Consider the following 17,104-nt stretch of genomic DNA (forward strand, 5'->3'; position numbering starts at 1 on the left):
ATTTGATCCTGTTTTGCTCCAGAGGAAGTCGAAAATCCTATATTGAAAATACAATTCAAAGTATCAAAATTCTTCCAATATATTAACCAAAATATACTAAGATTAGGGTAAAATATATAATATAAAATCTACTCATCAACTCTGTAGCTTTAATTATGATTTGTGCAGAAGGGCAGGCATGGCTGATGAAGTTAAGCATAAGATAATAGCACAAAGAGAAAGAGATACGTGCATGGTGTCCAAGTGTAAGAAGGGAGTGAAACAAGGTTTGCATGCACTTCTCACATTGAGCCACAACTTACCCTCCAAAATCAGGTGGTGTTTGCATTTCTTGCCACGCATATACTTGCTGCTGACTGGGGAGGACGACTTTTCCTCCTTATTTGCCTTTCCCATAGTAATTTTCTCTCTCTACCACGGCTCTTTATAACCAAAATATTCATCACCTAGCTAGTCTTGTATATTTCTGCACCTCCTCCATATGCGAGAGAAAGAGAGTGAGAGAGAGAAAGAGAGAGCAAGAAGGTCAGAGAAGATCGCACAAAACCGTATCGATTATGGCTGCGAGTGCTGTGACGGAGAATGAAGCACTGGCCACACAAGCTCCATATGCACCTGTCACTATTGAGAGGAGAGTCAGGAGTAACTTGGAAACCAAACTTCCTAAACCATGTATGTCAGACCAATTTCATTTTCTTTCTTTCTTGCTATATATATATATAAATATATCCCTCTCTTTCACTTTTGTATATATTTATAAGCTTATTACTCTTTATTCTTCTTCCAATACCAATATGCACACGGAGATTCCATAACAGGAATCAATGATCTCGATGAGAGGACTAGTTGCACACCATTTTTTTGTTTTGTTTGCTTTTATGCACCGCTCTTTATTTTTAGTAATTGAATTGAATAAATTAATGAAACGAAAACAAAGAACAAAATTTAACAGAGGTGTGGAGGCTGAGGTAAAGGTGTGTTTCATTTATTTTATTTTTTTACTTTGATAAATTTTTAATTTCTTACTATTCGAAACTTTCCATGACAAAAATGATGGTAGTTGTGACATGTTCTGGTGGCTAGAAAATAAAATGCTAATACAGCCCTCCAGCACACTAATTCATATTTAATCATCTTTAAGACTTTAACACATATCCAACTGCAGATATGCCCAGAGCATTGGTTGCTCCAGACACAGACCATCCAACGGGAACGGTCGGCCATCAGCACCGTGACATGAGTGTTCTTCAGCAGCATGTCGCTTTCTTCGACCACGACTATAATGGCATTGTCTATCCTTGGGAAACTTTTGCTGGTAAATCTTCATGTTATGTGTCTGCTGCCTTCAACTTACCTTTCCTTAAGAGTAATGCTAGAGATACTAAATTTGTAGACAAAATTTGCAAACCAAATGATGTGTCACCAATAGCAAATGAGCACATTTATTAACACTTAAGTGATAATCTAATCATCGACTTTCAAGTCATTTAGTTTACAACATTTTGTCTACTGGCTTCAATCTTTCCTTCCTCAATTGTACATTAAGCACCATTGTAGTGGATTTAATTGGTTCTAATGTATTCTTTATTTCTTTCCCTTAAATAATCAGGATTGCGAGCCATCGGTTTCAATCTTATCGCCTCCGTTGTTATGACTGTTCTTATCAATGGGGCTTTGAGTTATCCCACTCTGCCTGTAAGTTGCATATTGATTTCCAAACTTCTTTATAAGAAAGGAGATGTTAATTATTTAATTACTAATAGGCGTTTTATGAGTAATTAACTTGTGCCGCCAATCCCGACGGTTATGAGTATCACTACTATATCCTAAAGTATCAACGCGCTGCTCTGATGCCGTCACAAAAAGACAATTTTCGATAGATAGTTGGCTGAGCAGTGCTCACATTTTAGACCACACACCAGATGATGTTGTTAACTGCCATATCATGTGCTTAGTTACTGCAATCCGTTTACCTGCATTATGCGATGATCAGTGTGTCTCAAAGCGCGGTGAAAGTGAGTAAATGTGGTAGAGAAGAAAAGCTACTTGAGTGAAAAGCGTGACTAATCAAAGCTGCTTTGCATCTCTTGAATTTCTAATTTACACAGGGGTGGATTCCTTCTCCTTTCTTTCCCATACACATTTACAACATTCACAAGGCAAAGCATGGTAGTGATTCCGGGACTTATGACACAGAAGGAAGGTATGTAATTATAAATTAAATGCGACAAAGTAACGATCTTCGATAATGGCTCGTAAAGAAATCACTAGAATTCATGTTCAATCATTTTGCAGGTTTAGCCCAGCCAACTTGGAGAACATGTTTAGCAAGTATGCCCATACCGCGCCTGACAAGTTCACGCTGGGGGAGCTTTGGAACATGACCGAGGGGAACAGACTTGGATATGACTTCATTGGATGGTAAGCCCTTTCGGGTCCCTAAGACACTACTCTATGGTACAAATTAGTTTTTCTTCTTCACTTGGCTGACTTACGGAGTGTGGTTCGGGCAGGATCGCGAATAAGTTGGAATGGGGGCTATTGTATGTGCTTGCTAGGGATGAAGAGGGTATGCTGTCAAAAGAAGCCGTTAGACGCTGCTTCGATGGAAGCTTGTTCGAGTATTGCGCTGGGATGAATACCGTCGGTAGAGCCAAGATGGGCTAGAACAATATGGAAGCTATGTACCAAAATGCAGTAGATGTGTGCGTGTAACGATTCAGCCTTTGTTTGAGATGTTGGAACTGTAATAAATTGAGGGAGGATCCTTCACTGTTTCGTACATGATGAAATGATCATAATTTCACCTTTTCATTTATAATTCTTCATTTAAAGCCTATTTAGTTGCATGAAATTCCAATAAAATTGAAGGGACATAAAGTAAAATGTGGTAAATCTTCAGAAAGTGTAGTACATTGGGTTTGGGAGTTTGAATGTCCTTTGGGCGGTAGGAAGTCCATTGATGCTGCTGTATTGGTCTTCCAACGTATCCAATGCACTCTTGAGGCACAGTTTCGAACTCTCTGATGTTGTGGAGCTCGACATTCATCCTCCAACTCTGGCACTAGTTTCTCAAGCTGATGTCCCGTCCGTTCTTGGTTCTGTGATCCAATATGTTCCACCGCAAGACTCCGCGGCTGCAATCGCAACAGAAAGAATCAAAAAACAAAAGAAGAAGCCTTGATTTCTATCCATTTTCAATGGCTTGAAGTACAAGGAGAGGGAGATGGAAAGTGGGTTTTAGTAGGAATTGTATGGGGAAATTGGAGCAAGAAAATGTGACTTGGTAACATGGGTTTTGGAACGACTAGTTGTGGTTTGTTTGGCATCTTGTACAAATCACATGGTGGTCGGGCTGGCAAATGCTTTATGTTTGATATAATTTTTATTATATATTCCATGCTTTCGTTGTTTGTTTTGAAATTTTATACATAATTATTTTGATTATTCTGTCAGCACATACATTACGACTCACTAGAAACCTTTGCTTCAGATGAAAAAGAAAAAAAAAAAAAAACCTTCGCTGTACTAACAACAATTTGCACTAGATTAAAGTCAAATTGCACTAATCATTCACGCCTGTCGTTAGGAAATTCTTCCTTGCACATTGTTTTCACAAGCGAGCGGTTATAATTTTAACCAATTTTAGAATTGAAGAAATTGTAGTAATAATTTATCAACTTTAACTAAATTAGAGTAATGGTTCATCAACTAAAAATCTTCATTTAACTCATCAAAACTTGTAGCTATGATCTTTTTCATCAACTTTGTTAGAACTTGCATTAAAATTAGCCGCGTGCATGGCCACGCACGCGAGAGTGAATCAAGGGACTAGTATGAAAAACAAATGAAAAAAATTGTAGCAATGTCCCTAACCTTAGCCCGATTGTGAAATGATCCCTTAACTTTAATCCAATTGAAACAATAATTATCCAGCTTTAACCCAATGGTAACAATAGTCATTTTAACATGACTCATGTCGACACAATTTTGACAAATCGATTTTGCACCCTCTTATAGATCAGTAGGAAGGTAATATTTCAAGAGATTAACAAAATGCAATTTCTAAACTCTGAAAAATAAGCATAATAGTAATGTCTAGAACAAAACAACATCCATTTAAGTTTGCACAACACATCAACAAGATGAAACAAAATTTAGTCATATTTCAGGAACGACCTCCCTTCTAATAACAAAAACAACCATAACTCAATCATATATCTGTCCTATTCAAGAGCGCGGCGAGTAACGTTTAGACGATGGCATTGGCAGCACTTGCAATCCTAGGCCAGAGATCAGCGCACTCCTTCCCGATTGGACCGGTAATAGCAGACCCTAAACAAACACGCAGAGCAACCGATAAGAAAGGGTGACTCAATTAACCTATCAAAGTGTTACCAAACTTTACAGCTGAGGAAACAGTAAATGGATACGATTTGGGATGTACCTTTCATTTCTCCCTTCGGATTCACAATAACACCAGCATTATCTGCAGATAAAGCAAACAGTCTCAGTAAGATACAGTGATTAACAATGAAATGCATACAAGACAATGTTTTGTGACACAGTATGTATTAAAAATCTCACAACAAATGAAATCAATCAAATGTGTATTAGCAATAACAAATATGTAGGGACCAGATGTAACAGATGTGAGCATGTAAAGCAAGGTACGCCTGTAACGATGGGCACTGTCGATTTTCCAGACGTGTAACAGCATCAACCATCAAATAAAGAGGATACTTGACTTCTGTCTGGTTATCTTACAGCTATGTTTAGAACACTTGGAACTAATCAAATAATACCACACACAATATGTAAGAATAATTATACTACACTATAACCGGTCAAATCCTACAAAGATTAATCAATTTCAATGCCAAAACAAGTATGTAGTGACCAAATGGAGCAGATGTGAGCATAAGGGCAAGCACGCCTGTAACGATGGGCACTATTGATTTCCCAGACGTGTAACAGCATCAACCATTGGATAAAGAGGACACTTGACTTATGTCTGGTCATCCTAAAGATGCATTGGAACTAAATACGAGGCCAGAAATGTAACAGCATCAACCACCAAATAAAGGGAATGCTGGACTTCTGTGTGGTTATCTTACAGTTATGTTTAAAACACTATTGGTAATAAACGAACAATGCCCAACACAATACAATACGTATGATAGTCTTACTACACTATAACCAGACAAATTCTACAAACATTAATCCATATCAATTCCAAAACAAAAATGTAGTCCCCAAATGGAGCAGATGTGAGCATAAATGCAAGCACACCTGTAACGATGGGCACTATTGATTTTCCAGAAATGTAACGGCATCAACTACTAAAAAAGAGGACACTTGACTTATGTCTGGTCCTAAAGGTGCATTCGAACAAAATAAAAGACATGTATCGAATGGCGAAAGATAAGATTCCATACAGAATAGAATCCAATCGAAAATTATTCGACAGATAAGTTTCATTAGTGTAGCTGGTATTAGGATGTACCAAATCATTGTGCACACATAACTCCACTAATGGAGTTATGTGCCCATCATGACACTGCTTAACCAGCATTCTGTTTCTCATTCCATACAGTCATCAAATTTACAATTAGTCAACTCAATATCAAGATCAACAATTATGCAAGATGATCCGCTCAAAAAACAGAGTACACATCCCAAGATACATATCATATCATCTAAACAAGAGAACAAACCAACAAGACAATTAGACTGCAACACCTATTGGATAATAACACAATCAGAAACATTATGACAAATTAATGAACAAAGGTAATAATATTGACCTTCAAAGTACATGAAGACACCATCCTTTCGGCGCCATGGCTTGCGCTGCCTCACGATGACAGCAGGTAGGACCTTCTTCCTGAGGTCAGGCTTTCCCTTCTTGACAGTGGCCATGACCATGTCACCAACGCAGGCAGATGGCAACCTATTCAAACGACCCTTGATTCCCTTCACGGATATGATGTAAAGATTCTTAGCTCCGGTGTTATCGGCACAGTTCACAGTGGCTGCCACTGGAAGACCCAGTGACATCCTAAACTTGTTTCCAGCGGACCCTCCACGCCCTGGGCCAGAAAACCAACATCAGAACCATATCATACTATACAATCAAACACCCACAATTTTTAACCTCAGATTCATATGTTTTGCTATACGGAAAGAAATCAAAGACCCAAAAATCAAAATTTCACTTCAAATAATCATACCCCACAATCTAAATCTTATTAGACAAAATGCACAGATGGAGTTTATAACGTTTTCATGGCTAAAATCTGATTTGTTAAATCAACATGGAAAACGTTCAATCGAAGCAATAAACATTTCATTTTCCTAGAGAAATCAAAGGAATCAGCAAGTAAGAAGCTAAAATTGATCAATGACAGACAAAAAGAGCGAAAATCCTAGGAACCAAGCAGAAAATTAAGCACAGAGAGTATCAACGAAGGTGGGGCGGCGAAGAACTGACCTCGCTTCGACATCTTAGCTGCGGCGAAATGGAGACTGAGGGAGCGTTAGGGTTTAGCATATGTATATATAGAGGGACTGAGGGAGAGCGGCGTAGGGTTTTCTGCCGGGTAAAACTTTTGTTAAAATACCAAATAGATCGTGGGCCTCTTTAACATTGTGGCCTCGATGTGTAGTGGGCTTTTGGGAATTTTACAGGCCTTCTTTCTTCATCCTTGTTGAAGATATCCACAAGAAGCCCAACTAGGGATGGGCAACGGTTATGGCGGGCGGGTAACCGTGATTATTTACCCATAACCGTTTATGCTCATACTCGCATAACCGTTTACCCGTTGGGTAATTACCTAAACGGTTATACCCATACCCATAACCATTTATAAACGGTTAACCATACTCATAACTGTTGTTTACCCATTTACCCTTTTTAACCCATTTATCTCCTTTTTTTACTATTACTCATTTTTCACCCGTCTACATGTTTTTTTTTTTTGCCAACCCCAAACTTAATTTTCAAGAATCTCAAATATTTATAGGATTTCAAGACAAATCGGAAATCCCAAATTAAAATATGAAATTATGAATTGTTCTTCAAATCAGAATCCCCAGTTCCCCACAATCTTTACTAGAAGTTAGATCTTGAAGGTAGAAGATGAAGTTAGTTAATGATAAAACGATCATAAAAGACTACAAAACATACTTTGGGGTGCTCCATGGTGCTCCCAAAATATCTTGTATATTTCAAAGGATAAAGACTTGTAAGCAGCTACAATCTCTACATCTTTCAACTTTGGAGAACTTCTTGAAACTCTAAGGACCCGTTTGTTTGACCGGATTAGGGGGGACTGGATTGGACTAGATTGTAGTCCCTTGTTTGTTCTGCACCAGGATTAGGTTTAATGGGATTAAATGGGACTCGCTCGGATTAATGGGTTCGCTAGGAGTTCTTAGCCGAGAACCCCAAATTCGGCCGGACTCGCAAGACCTTCCGCGAGAGAAAACCTCGCTCATCTTGCGAGAGAGAGAGTTGTCGCCATCGCTCCCTGCTTGCTTTGCTCCCTCATCCTCGTCCTCTTCACCCTCATTTCTGCGTCTTGCTTGCCTTCATCTGCATCTTGCTCGCCCTTATCTGCTCCTCTTGCTTGGTAAACTTCGAATCTTCGATTTATTTCTTCAATTTGTTTTGCAGATCGTGATATTACTAAGCTTTATTTGATTTAATTGTTTTGGGTTTGAGAAATTTTCAATAATATACCTCTGTAGTTGAACAAATTAGAGTTTTGATTTTTAGGGTCAAATTGCAGATCCTGCTCGCCCTGCTCCTCCACCTTCTTCTCAGGCGACCTCTCAGGAACACTCCAACCAAATCGCCCCTCCTCCTCCCCTGTTCGATCCCAGTCAAAGTAACCCTCTCTCTCTGTCTCTCACTCTTACTCTGGTTCTTTTGAATTTGCAGTAATGTGTGTGTGTGTGTGTATGTATGCAGTGTGTGTGTATGTATGTATGCAGTGTGTGTGTGTGTATGTATGTATGCAGTGTGTGTGTGTGTGTGTGTATGCAATGTGTGTGTGTGTGTGTATGCAATGTGTGTGTGTGTGTATGTGTATGTATGCAGTGTGTGTGTGTGTGTATGCAATGTGTGTGTGTGTGTGTATGTATGCAGTGTGTGTGTGTATGTATGTATGTAGTGTGTGTGTGTGTGCAATGTGTGTGTGTGTGTGTATGCAATGTGTGTGTGTGTGTATGTATGCAGTGTGTGTGTGTGTGTATGTATGTAGTGTGTGTGTGTGTGTGTGTGTATGCAATGTGTGTGTGTGTGTGTGTATGTATGCAGTGTGTGTGTGTGTATGTATGTAGTGTGTGTGTGTGTGTATGTATGTATGCAGTGTGTGTGTGTGTGTATGCAGTATGTATGCAGTGTGTGTGTGTGTGTGCAGTGTGTGTGTGCAGTGTGTGTGTGTGTATGCAGTGTGTGTGTGTGTGTGTATGCAGTATGTATGCAGTGTGTGTGTGTGTGTGCGCAATGTGTGTGTGCAGTGTGTGTGTGTGTGTGTATGTAGTGTGTGTGTGTATGTATGTATGTATGCAGTATGTATGCAGTATGTATGCAGTGTGTGTGTGTGTGTGCAGTGTGTGTATGTATGCAGTGTGTGTGTGTGTGTGCAGTGTGTGTGTGTGTGTATGTATGCAGTGTGTGTGTGTGTGTATGTATGCAGTGTGCAGTGTGTGTGCAGTGTGTGTGCAGTGTGTGTGTGTATGCAGTGTGTGTGTGTGTGTGTGAAGTGTGTGTGTGTGTGTGTGCAGTGTGTGTGTGTATGTATGGTGTGTGTGTGTATGCAGTGTGTGTGTGTGTGTGTGTATGTATGCAGTGTGTGTGTGTGTGTATGTATGCAGTATGTGTATGTATGCAGTGTGCAGTGTGTGTGCAGTGTGCAGTGTGTGTGCAGTGTGTGTGCAGTGTGTGTGTGTGTGTGCAGTGTGTGTGTGAGTGTGTATGCAGTGTGTGTGTGTGTGTGTGTATGTATGCAGTGTGTGTGTGTGTGCAGTGTGTGTGTGTGTGTGTGTATGTATGCAGTGTGTGTGTGTGCAGTGTGTGTGTGTGTGTGTGTGTGTGTATGTATGCAGTATGTATGCAGTGTGTGTATGTATGCAGTGTGTGTGTGCAGTGTGTGTGTGTGTGTGCAGTGTGTGTGTGTGTGTGTATGTATGTATGCAGTATGTATGCAGTGTGTGTGTGTGCAGTGTGTGTGTGTGTGTGTATGTATGCAGTATGTATGCAGTGTGTGTATGTATGCAGTGTGTGTATGTATGCAGTGTGTGTGTGTGCAGTGTGTGTGTGTGTGAGTATGTATGCATGCAGTGTGTGTGTGTGTGTGTGTGTGTGTGTGAGTATACAAACAGAGTGTGTGTGTGAGGGTAAGAGTGTATGCAGTGTGTGTGTGTGTGAAGTGTGTGTGTGTGTATGTATAGTGTGTGTGTGTGTGCAGTGTGTGTGTGTGTATGTATGGTGTGTGTGTGTATGCAGTGTGTGTGTGTGTATGTATGCAGTGTGTGTGTGTGTGTGCAGTGTGTGTGTGTGTGTGTATGTATGCAGTATGTATGCAGTGTGTGTATGTATGCAGTGTGCAGTGTGTGTGCAGTGTGTGTGCAGTGTGTGTGTGTGTGTGCAGTGTGTGTGTGAGTGTGTATGCAGTGTGTGTGTGTGTGTGTATGTATGCAGTGTGTGTGTGTGTGTGCAATGTGTGTGTGTGTATGTATGCAGTATGTATGCAGTGTGTGTATGTATGCAGTGTGTGTGTGCAGTGTGTGTGTGTGTGTATGTATGCAGTGTGCAGTGTGTGTGTGTGTGCAGTGTGTGTATAAGTATGTATGCAGTGTGTGTGTGTGCAGTGTATATATGCAGTGTGTGTGTGTGTGCAGTGTGTGTGTGTGTGCAGTGTGTGTGTGTGAGTGTGTATGCAGTGTGTGTGTGTGTGCAGTGTGTGTGTGTGTGTATGTATGTATGCAGTGTGTGTGTGTGTGCAGTGTGTGTGTGTGTGTGTGTATGTATGTATGCAGGGTGTGTGTGAGTCTATGTCAGTGTGTGAGAGTGTGTATGTCCGTGTGTGTGTGTTAGTGTGAGTGTGAGTGTGAGTATGTATGTGTATTTTGCACATTTGTCCATGAGTGTGTGTGTATGTACTTGGTTTATAACCATGATATTACAATGTGAATGTTTTGTATGGTGTGGGGTTGATGCTGAATTGCAATTTTTTGTGGTTGTTTGTTGCAGAGAAGAGGAGCATAAACAGAAGGCTAAGGCTAAGGCTACTGCATTACAGGTGTCCTTTAATTTCCCTCTTCACATGCAATGCCTAGGAATGATAGCAATCCTCATACTATTGTTTTTTTTTTGTTTGGATAGATATGGATCGAAGGAAGCTTTTATTGATCTTATTGTTAGAGATGTCTTATTTGGAGACAATTTGTATTTGTACGATTCTTGTGGTGATGATGCTACGTGGCAAACAGAGACATGTTGAACGACCCACATTGACTAACCGTTCACTTATTAGACGAGAGATTAGTTTGTGTTATCTGAATGGTATAATAGGGAATACTGATACTGAATGTGTCAACGAATTGAGAATGGATAGAAGGACTTTTGGCATATTATGCGACTTACTTCGTCAAGATGGGAGGGTAAAAACTGATGGTTTGGTGTCTGTAGAGGAACAGGTGTGTATGACTTTACAAATATTAGCACATCATACTAAGAATCGTAGTGTTGGCGGTAGATTTTATAGGTCGGGAGAGACTATAAGTAGGTATTTCAATAGCGTATTGCAAGGAATTTTGCGATTACAAGGTATCCTACTAAAAGTCCCCCAGCCTGTGCCTATTGATTCTACAGATCCTAGGTGGCGATGTTTTAAGGTATGATGAGAATTTTTTTTCATTTTCCCTAAGCTTTAACTCTTCATTCCCTTTGTATAAATTAACAAAAACTTTTTTATTTTTTATTTTTAAGAATTGCTTGGGAGCATTGGATGGAACACACATTGATGTGCATGTACCTGAAATTGACAAACCAAGATACCGAACAAGAAAGGGTCGAGTCGCAACTAATGTGTTAGGTGTGTGTTCAGGAGATATGCAGTTCATATATGTGTTTCCGGGGTGGGAGGGTTCCGCATCAGACTCTAGAGTGCTACATGATGCAATTAGTAGGCCTAATGGTTTTAAGGTACCAGCGGGTAAGACTATTACTTAGTCTCAACTTTGTAAGTTAGGTTTAGTTCTGTTTGTCAACTACAAAACACTAATAAGGTCTGTTTTTTTTTTCATTAGGTTGTTATTACCTTGTAGATGGTGGTTATACAAATGGTGAAGGATTCCTTGCACCCTATAGAGGAATACCTTATCATTTATCTGAATGGAAGGGACGAACACCTTCTAATAAGGAAGAATATTTTAACATGAAGCATTCTAAGGCAAGGAATGTAATTGAACGCTGTTTTGGCTTGCTAAAAGGAAGGTGGTCGATACTAAGGAGTCCATCTTTCTATCCGATAAGGACACAAGGTCGAATAATTACCGCTTGTTGCCTACTACACAATCTTATTAGGTAAGAGATGTCTGTAGATCCAATGGAGAATTTGCCAATAATAGAAGATGGACAAAATACAGAAGAAGGTGAATATGTTGGTAGTGTTCAAACATCGGACCAGTGGACTGCAATGAGGAATGATATGGCTCAGGAAATGTATAATGAGTGGAGAGCAATTAGGAACCAGCAACCGAACTAGCTATATGTGTTAATGATAACATTTTATTTTAGTATTCCTTTTTATCATGCATTTGTTAGATATTAGCACAATGATTGGATGGTATGCAAATTAATTGGATATTATGCAAGTTGATTGGATATTATGCAAATTGATTATTTGTATGGTATTTTCCTTCATTAAAATATTTTTTGTTTAGGTATGGATAACGAAAATTTTTTGAATGCTACTCAAGAGCCAAAAGGAAGAAGGCGTAAATGGGAAGCATTTGAGGAAGAAGTATTACTAGGAGTTCTTGAGGATTTTGTTGCTCGGAAGCAACGGTGTGACACCGGTGCTTTCAAACAAGGTACTTTGGTTGAAATAGCAAAAGCTGTCAATGTTTTATGTCCTCATTCAAATATAAAGGCAAATCCACATATTGAGTCCAAGTTGAAGAAATGGAAAAAAACATATAGTATGGTCGTTGACATGATAAACACAAGTGGATTTGCATGGAATGATGTCAAAAAGTGCGTTGAAGTTGATAGTGATGACGCATGGCAAACTTATGTGCAGGTTCATATCCTATTTTATTTATGCATTAGTTATATTCTTGCTGCTATATTTGTTACGCATGCTAAATTTTAGTTTTGCTATGTTGATATAATCTTAGAGAAATAAAGAAGCCGATGGATGGAGAAGCAAACCTTTTCCACTGTTTGATAGATTTGCATATATATTTGGAAAAGATCGGGCTACGGGTAATGTAGCCGAAACCCCTGCTCAAATGGTGGATGAACAAAGTCATGATCATGTTGGTGAAAGTGATATTGGAGGTGATAATTTTGTTTCTTCAATGAACCAACAAAGCCAACAAAGCACCCCATCTGAAAATAGCCAAAGAAAGAGGAAAAGAGCTGTGGGAAGTTCAAGTGATGGAACCGAGGCAATTATCAGTGGACTGAAAGATTTTTATGTTGAAAGTGGGAAGAGGATGCAAATGGTAACTGAAGCTTTAGTTCAAGGTACTGCAGATCATACTGACATAGCTAATGAACTTGAAGCAATGGGTCTCTCTCCTATGGATCAAATTGATGCATTGTCTCTTATTTTGGATAAACCAAAAAATGTGGGAGTGTTCAGGGCAATCAAACCGGAACTCAAGAAAGTGTTCGTCCAAAGGCTTTTAAGCGACAACGCAAGCGGATGAGGATTTTGGCTAATGTTAACATGGATGTATTTTATTAACGTTAACATGGATGTATTTTATTAATCATACAATCTTATGTTATGACTTATAACTTAGCTTTGCACTAGTATTTTGGCTTATGTTAACTAGCCATTTTGTAAATTATGGAGATCTATTTTGGCTAATGTTAACTAATGTTAACTAGGATTTTCTAAATTATGGAGATCTTATGTACTTGTATTTGTTGAAGTTGCATGTATTGGCCACTATTATTTTTCTTCTGTTGGGTGATAGAGTTTAAATCAAGCTACATTTGCAAATTAAACCCAATTCTATTAGCAGGTAATAGAAACAAAACAATTGTCAATTTTTTTTAAGATTCATAATATACATGGTAAAAATATGCTCCAATTAACCCATATCATGAGATTTGTAGCATTACTCTATTACACAATGGCAAAAATTTGTAGTCCTAGTCTAAGCAAACACAAATCTGGTGAACAGTACTGTTTTTCTTATCCTGCTTCTTAGTCCGAGACTGCACCAAACGCTTCACTAAGTTAGTCCAGCTTAGTCCAGTCTAAGCCAGTCCAGCTTAGTCCCGGCAGCTAGTCCAGTCCGAGACAGTCCGGCACAACAAACGCACTCTAAGTGTTCAGTATGTTGGATTTAATAGTCTTAGGTGCAGACATTGATCTAAGGACGGCTAAGTGAGGGTTTTATTTGAATTCAACGGTTGAGATTAAATCTCAACCAAATCTGATGGTTATTACAATTCTAAATATATATTTAAAATTAAATAATATATTTTTTTTCGGTTTAGTTTGGAATTATCAAACGAATGAAAATGTGAGACCTGTACCAAAATTTCGGGATCGGTTCAGGGATTAGGTATCGAAATTTTTGGGATTTTCGGTTTGGTTTCGGATTTTTTTCAGTTCAGTTTGGAATTTTCAGTATTTTTTCCCACCCCTAAAGAATATGGTTTGTGTTAATTTTACATATATAAAATAGGGTAAATTACACAGTAGCCCCTCATGTTTTAAGGTCTATTACAACCCCATACAACAACTTTAAAACATTTCACTTTCATACATCAAGTACTATTTTATTTCAATATAATACATCCGTTAGATTTTTCATCAATTAATCCGTTAAATGCTGACGTGGCTGCTATATTTGTGCCACGTGGCTGCCAAATGTGTGCCACGTGGCAAAAAAAAATTAATTTTTTAATTTTTTTTAAAACTGAATTTTCTTAAAAAAAAAAAAGCAAAAGTTGAAACAAATGCCCGCAACCCCCCCAAACCCAGGAAGAAAAAAACCTCCCTGTCGATTATTCCCCCCACCCTCCCCTCTCCCCTCTCCCCTCTCCCCTTCCTGCTGTAGCGACTGAACCCCACCCTCCCCCCTCCTCCTCCTGCTGCGACTGACCCCTACCCCCTCACCCCACCTCCATTCCCGATTATCCCCCCTCCACACTCAGAAACCCACATCTCTCCCTCCGCACCCACCCTCTTCCCTCCTCTACACACCCCACTCCTTAAATCTAACACCCATTCCTCCCATCTTCACCTCACGAACTCGGAGTAAACGAGATCTGAGTTTTTTTTTTTTTATTTTTTTTTCTAGGTTGTAGGTGGGGGGTTGGGGGAAGAAGATGAAGATGGGGGAGGAGGAAGGGAGGAGGAAGGGGGGAAAGATGAACTGATGGGGTTTTTTTTTTGTTTTTTTTTTCTAGGTTGCAGGGGGAAGAAGATGAAGATGGGGGAGAAGACAGGAGGAGGAGGAGGGGTGGGGAAGACGAACTGAAGGACTTTTTTTTTTTTTTTTTTTTCTGGGTTGCAGGGGGAAGAAGATGAAGATGGGGGAGAAGAGATGAGAGGAGGAGGAGGAGGGGAGATAAGGTTTTTGGGTTTGGGGGTTGTGGGGAGAAGAGAGGAGGAAGAGGGGGATAAGGTTTTAGCTTCTTTTTTAAAAAAAAAAAAAATTTAATTTAGAAGATTCAAGTTTTTAAAAAAAATTAAAATTTTTTTTTGCCACATGGCACACACTTGGCAGCCATGTGGCACAAATGCGGCAGCCACGTCAGCACTTAACGGATCAATGGATGGAAAATGTAACGGAGGTATTATTTTGAAATAAAACAGTACGTGAGATATGAAAGTGAAATGTTTTAAAGATGTTGTATGAGGTTGTAATAGACCTCAAACATGAGGGGTTACTATGTAATTTACTCTATAAAATAAATGGGTAAACAGTTACCCGTTTATAACCGCGGTTAATACCCAAAACCACCCATTTAAATTTCACGGGTAAATGGTTATACCCATAACCGTTTATTTATCTAAACGGTTACCTATAACTGTAACCATGAGGTTTAAATGGGCGGGTAACCGCGGGTATTTTGCCCATCCCTAAGGCCAATGTTTCATTTTTCAAGTTTTACTTGGGTTTAGTACATTCATTAAATTGGGCCAATTTAGGCCTGGGCACGGTTCGGTACAAGGGTGGTACCAAAACCAAACTTGTAACAAAAATTCGATACGGTTCCAATTGCAGGTCCAATTTGGTTCTGAACCTTTAAGGAACAATTTGTTTCGACCAAGGCCTGCTATTGTAAAAAAAAAAAAAGAGGCCCAAATCAGTTTTGGCCCAAATTATTACAAATTAAAAAAATAGGACCAAATCAGCTTTGGTTGGTCCAAATGCACAAAGCACAGCATGAGTCATTGTTTGCAAATATCAAACAAAAGGTTCTGTATGATTGGTCCAAATGCACAGTGCACAACACGAGTATCCTATTTCTCAATCCAACGGACATCAAAATTCAAACATCCAATTTCATGACTCTAGCTAGTGTCAAGTTCAAATTTTTGTAACAACATCAAACATATACAAATTCAATCCGATAACAAAGTTCAAGTAAATGCCTTATGAAATTAGTACAAACCCAAATGAAAAATCAAAATATATGTCAAAGCCTTATGGTAGTAATACAACCCAAATGTAATAGCAAAGTTCGACTTAATGCCTTAATAAGTTCAATTCATTTAAAATAAAAGCAATTACACCTTAGGACCCTTACATTTGACACTCTAGTGGTTGGAGGTTTGGGAGAAGGGGCCTTTGGTTGAGCACTTTTTGAAGCTCGAGGAGGTTGGGTAGGAGCTTGTGAAGCGGATGCTTGAGAAGGTAGGGTAGGAGGATGTGAAAATGACGCTTGTTGTTTCGGATTATTAATAGAGAGAGAAGAGATGCTAGATGTCAACAACTGTACATAATACAAAAATATACACAACTTGTAAATACAAAAGAATAAAATTTAGAAAAAAATTATAACAAATAAGAACTAAGAAGAAATAAGAATCTTATCTTACATGCTTCAATACCTTCGTAGAACTCTAGGTGCTCCAACGAAGGTGCATCATCCTCTAAGGTGATAATACCATCACCAGTGGCGAAGTCAGGAATTTTCAGGGGGATAGATGAATTTAAAAGAGTGTCAGGTTAAGAAAAAATGGCAACAACCAAATCTTTTTAGGGAACTTTAACGAAAAGCATCCGGTACTGTTCACTTTAACGAAAAACCACATTTTTACACTAAAAAGTCAATCCAAGCACTATTCACTTTACCCTTTATTTTGTCCTTATCATTAAAACTCAAAGTTTTCAAGCCCTTTTCATTAGTTTTCTTATCTTTTTATATAGTAGTATTGTTCATAATTTATCAATATAAATAAGTTACAATTGTTGTTGGTGAGGTTTCATGTCATAAAAACGTTGCAAAATAAGCTCATTATCAATAAAAATAAACACATATCTCTCAATGTAAACAACCATACTATCACCCAACCATTGATCTCATATTTTGTTACGCAATGGTCTTTTCACAATCTTCATAGCAAAAAAAGCTCTATCCACTAAGCGGTTGCAACCGATAACACCAAAGTCAATTTAAGAAGCTTATACACTAACTTGTAGCTTGCACATCTTTCGGTCTTCACCGACTCCTTTACAAGTTCACTAATTTTTTTCAATGATGAAAATTCACTATGCATCTTCATATACTATATGACTAATAACTAATTAAACCAACAATTCATTAATCAATAGTAATAATCATATAAATATTAAGTAGCTAAAATTCAATTCAATTCAATATCAATAATCAATA

General features: G+C 38.7%; 3 protein-coding genes across 4 annotated transcripts; 2 read left to right on the forward strand and 1 right to left on the reverse strand.

Annotated features, from left to right (window-relative positions):
- Positions 1-447: 447 nt before the first annotated feature.
- Positions 448-2,821, forward strand: LOC103403581 (peroxygenase). Its single transcript, XM_008342428.4, has 6 exons — positions 448-672; positions 1,166-1,315; positions 1,610-1,695; positions 2,109-2,203; positions 2,296-2,421; positions 2,514-2,821. Exons 1-6 carry the CDS (start codon positions 558-560, stop codon positions 2,665-2,667), a joined length of 726 nt encoding a protein of 241 aa, XP_008340650.3. The 5' UTR covers positions 448-557; the 3' UTR covers positions 2,668-2,821.
- A 1,241-nt stretch (positions 2,822-4,062) lies between these two features.
- On the reverse strand, positions 4,063-6,616 carry LOC103403582 (large ribosomal subunit protein uL14x/uL14z/uL14y). The gene is made up of 4 exons (XM_008342429.4): positions 6,494-6,616; positions 5,808-6,092; positions 4,448-4,489; positions 4,063-4,335 (listed from the first exon to the last, which is right to left on the reverse strand). The coding sequence occupies exons 1-4, from the start codon at positions 6,504-6,506 to the stop codon at positions 4,253-4,255; spliced, it is 423 nt and encodes a 140-aa protein (XP_008340651.1). The 5' UTR covers positions 6,507-6,616; the 3' UTR covers positions 4,063-4,252.
- Positions 6,617-7,717: 1,101 nt separating this feature from the next.
- Positions 7,718-13,143, forward strand: LOC139192930 (uncharacterized). 2 transcript variants are annotated; one of them, XM_070815847.1, is made up of 6 exons: positions 7,718-7,892; positions 10,262-10,310; positions 10,394-10,905; positions 11,000-11,225; positions 11,956-12,314; positions 12,412-13,143. In XM_070815847.1, exons 3-6 carry the CDS (start codon positions 10,396-10,398, stop codon positions 12,946-12,948), a joined length of 1,632 nt encoding a protein of 543 aa, XP_070671948.1. In that variant the 5' UTR covers positions 7,718-7,892; positions 10,262-10,310; positions 10,394-10,395; the 3' UTR covers positions 12,949-13,143. The 2 variants fall into 2 exon arrangements, 1 of the variants encoding a protein (XP_070671948.1); XR_011577491.1 differs by lacking the exons at positions 11,956-12,314; positions 12,412-13,143 and adding an exon at positions 11,320-11,811 and having other exon boundaries at positions 7,752-7,892.
- Positions 13,144-17,104: the final 3,961 nt, after the last annotated feature.

This window comes from Malus domestica, chromosome 16, assembly GCF_042453785.1.
Source record: "Malus domestica chromosome 16, GDT2T_hap1".
In the NCBI taxonomy this organism is placed as follows: domain Eukaryota; kingdom Viridiplantae; phylum Streptophyta; class Magnoliopsida; order Rosales; family Rosaceae; genus Malus; species Malus domestica.

Coding starts and splice junctions, on each gene's coding strand:
- LOC103403581 (XM_008342428.4), top strand. CDS start 558: ATGGCTGCGAGTGCTGTGACGGAGAATGAAGCACTGGCCACACAAGCT. Junction 1,316..1,609: donor TCCTTGGGAAACTTTTGCTG/GTAAATCTTCAT, acceptor TTAAATAATCAG/GATTGCGAGCCATCGGTTTC. Junction 2,204..2,295: donor ACTTATGACACAGAAGGAAG/GTATGTAATTAT, acceptor ATCATTTTGCAG/GTTTAGCCCAGCCAACTTGG.
- LOC103403582 (XM_008342429.4), bottom strand. Junction 4,490..5,807: donor TGTCTTCATGTACTTTGAAG/GTCAATATTATT, acceptor CTTTATCTGCAG/ATAATGCTGGTGTTATTGTG. Junction 4,336..4,447: donor TCCGAAGGGAGAAATGAAAG/GTACATCCCAAA, acceptor GTGTTTGTTTAG/GGTCTGCTATTACCGGTCCA.
- LOC139192930 (XM_070815847.1), top strand. CDS start 10,396: ATGGATCGAAGGAAGCTTTTATTGATCTTATTGTTAGAGATGTCTTAT. Junction 11,226..11,955: donor TGGTTTTAAGGTACCAGCGG/GTAAGACTATTA, acceptor TTTTTTGTTTAG/GTATGGATAACGAAAATTTT. Junction 12,315..12,411: donor CATGGCAAACTTATGTGCAG/GTTCATATCCTA, acceptor ATATAATCTTAG/AGAAATAAAGAAGCCGATGG.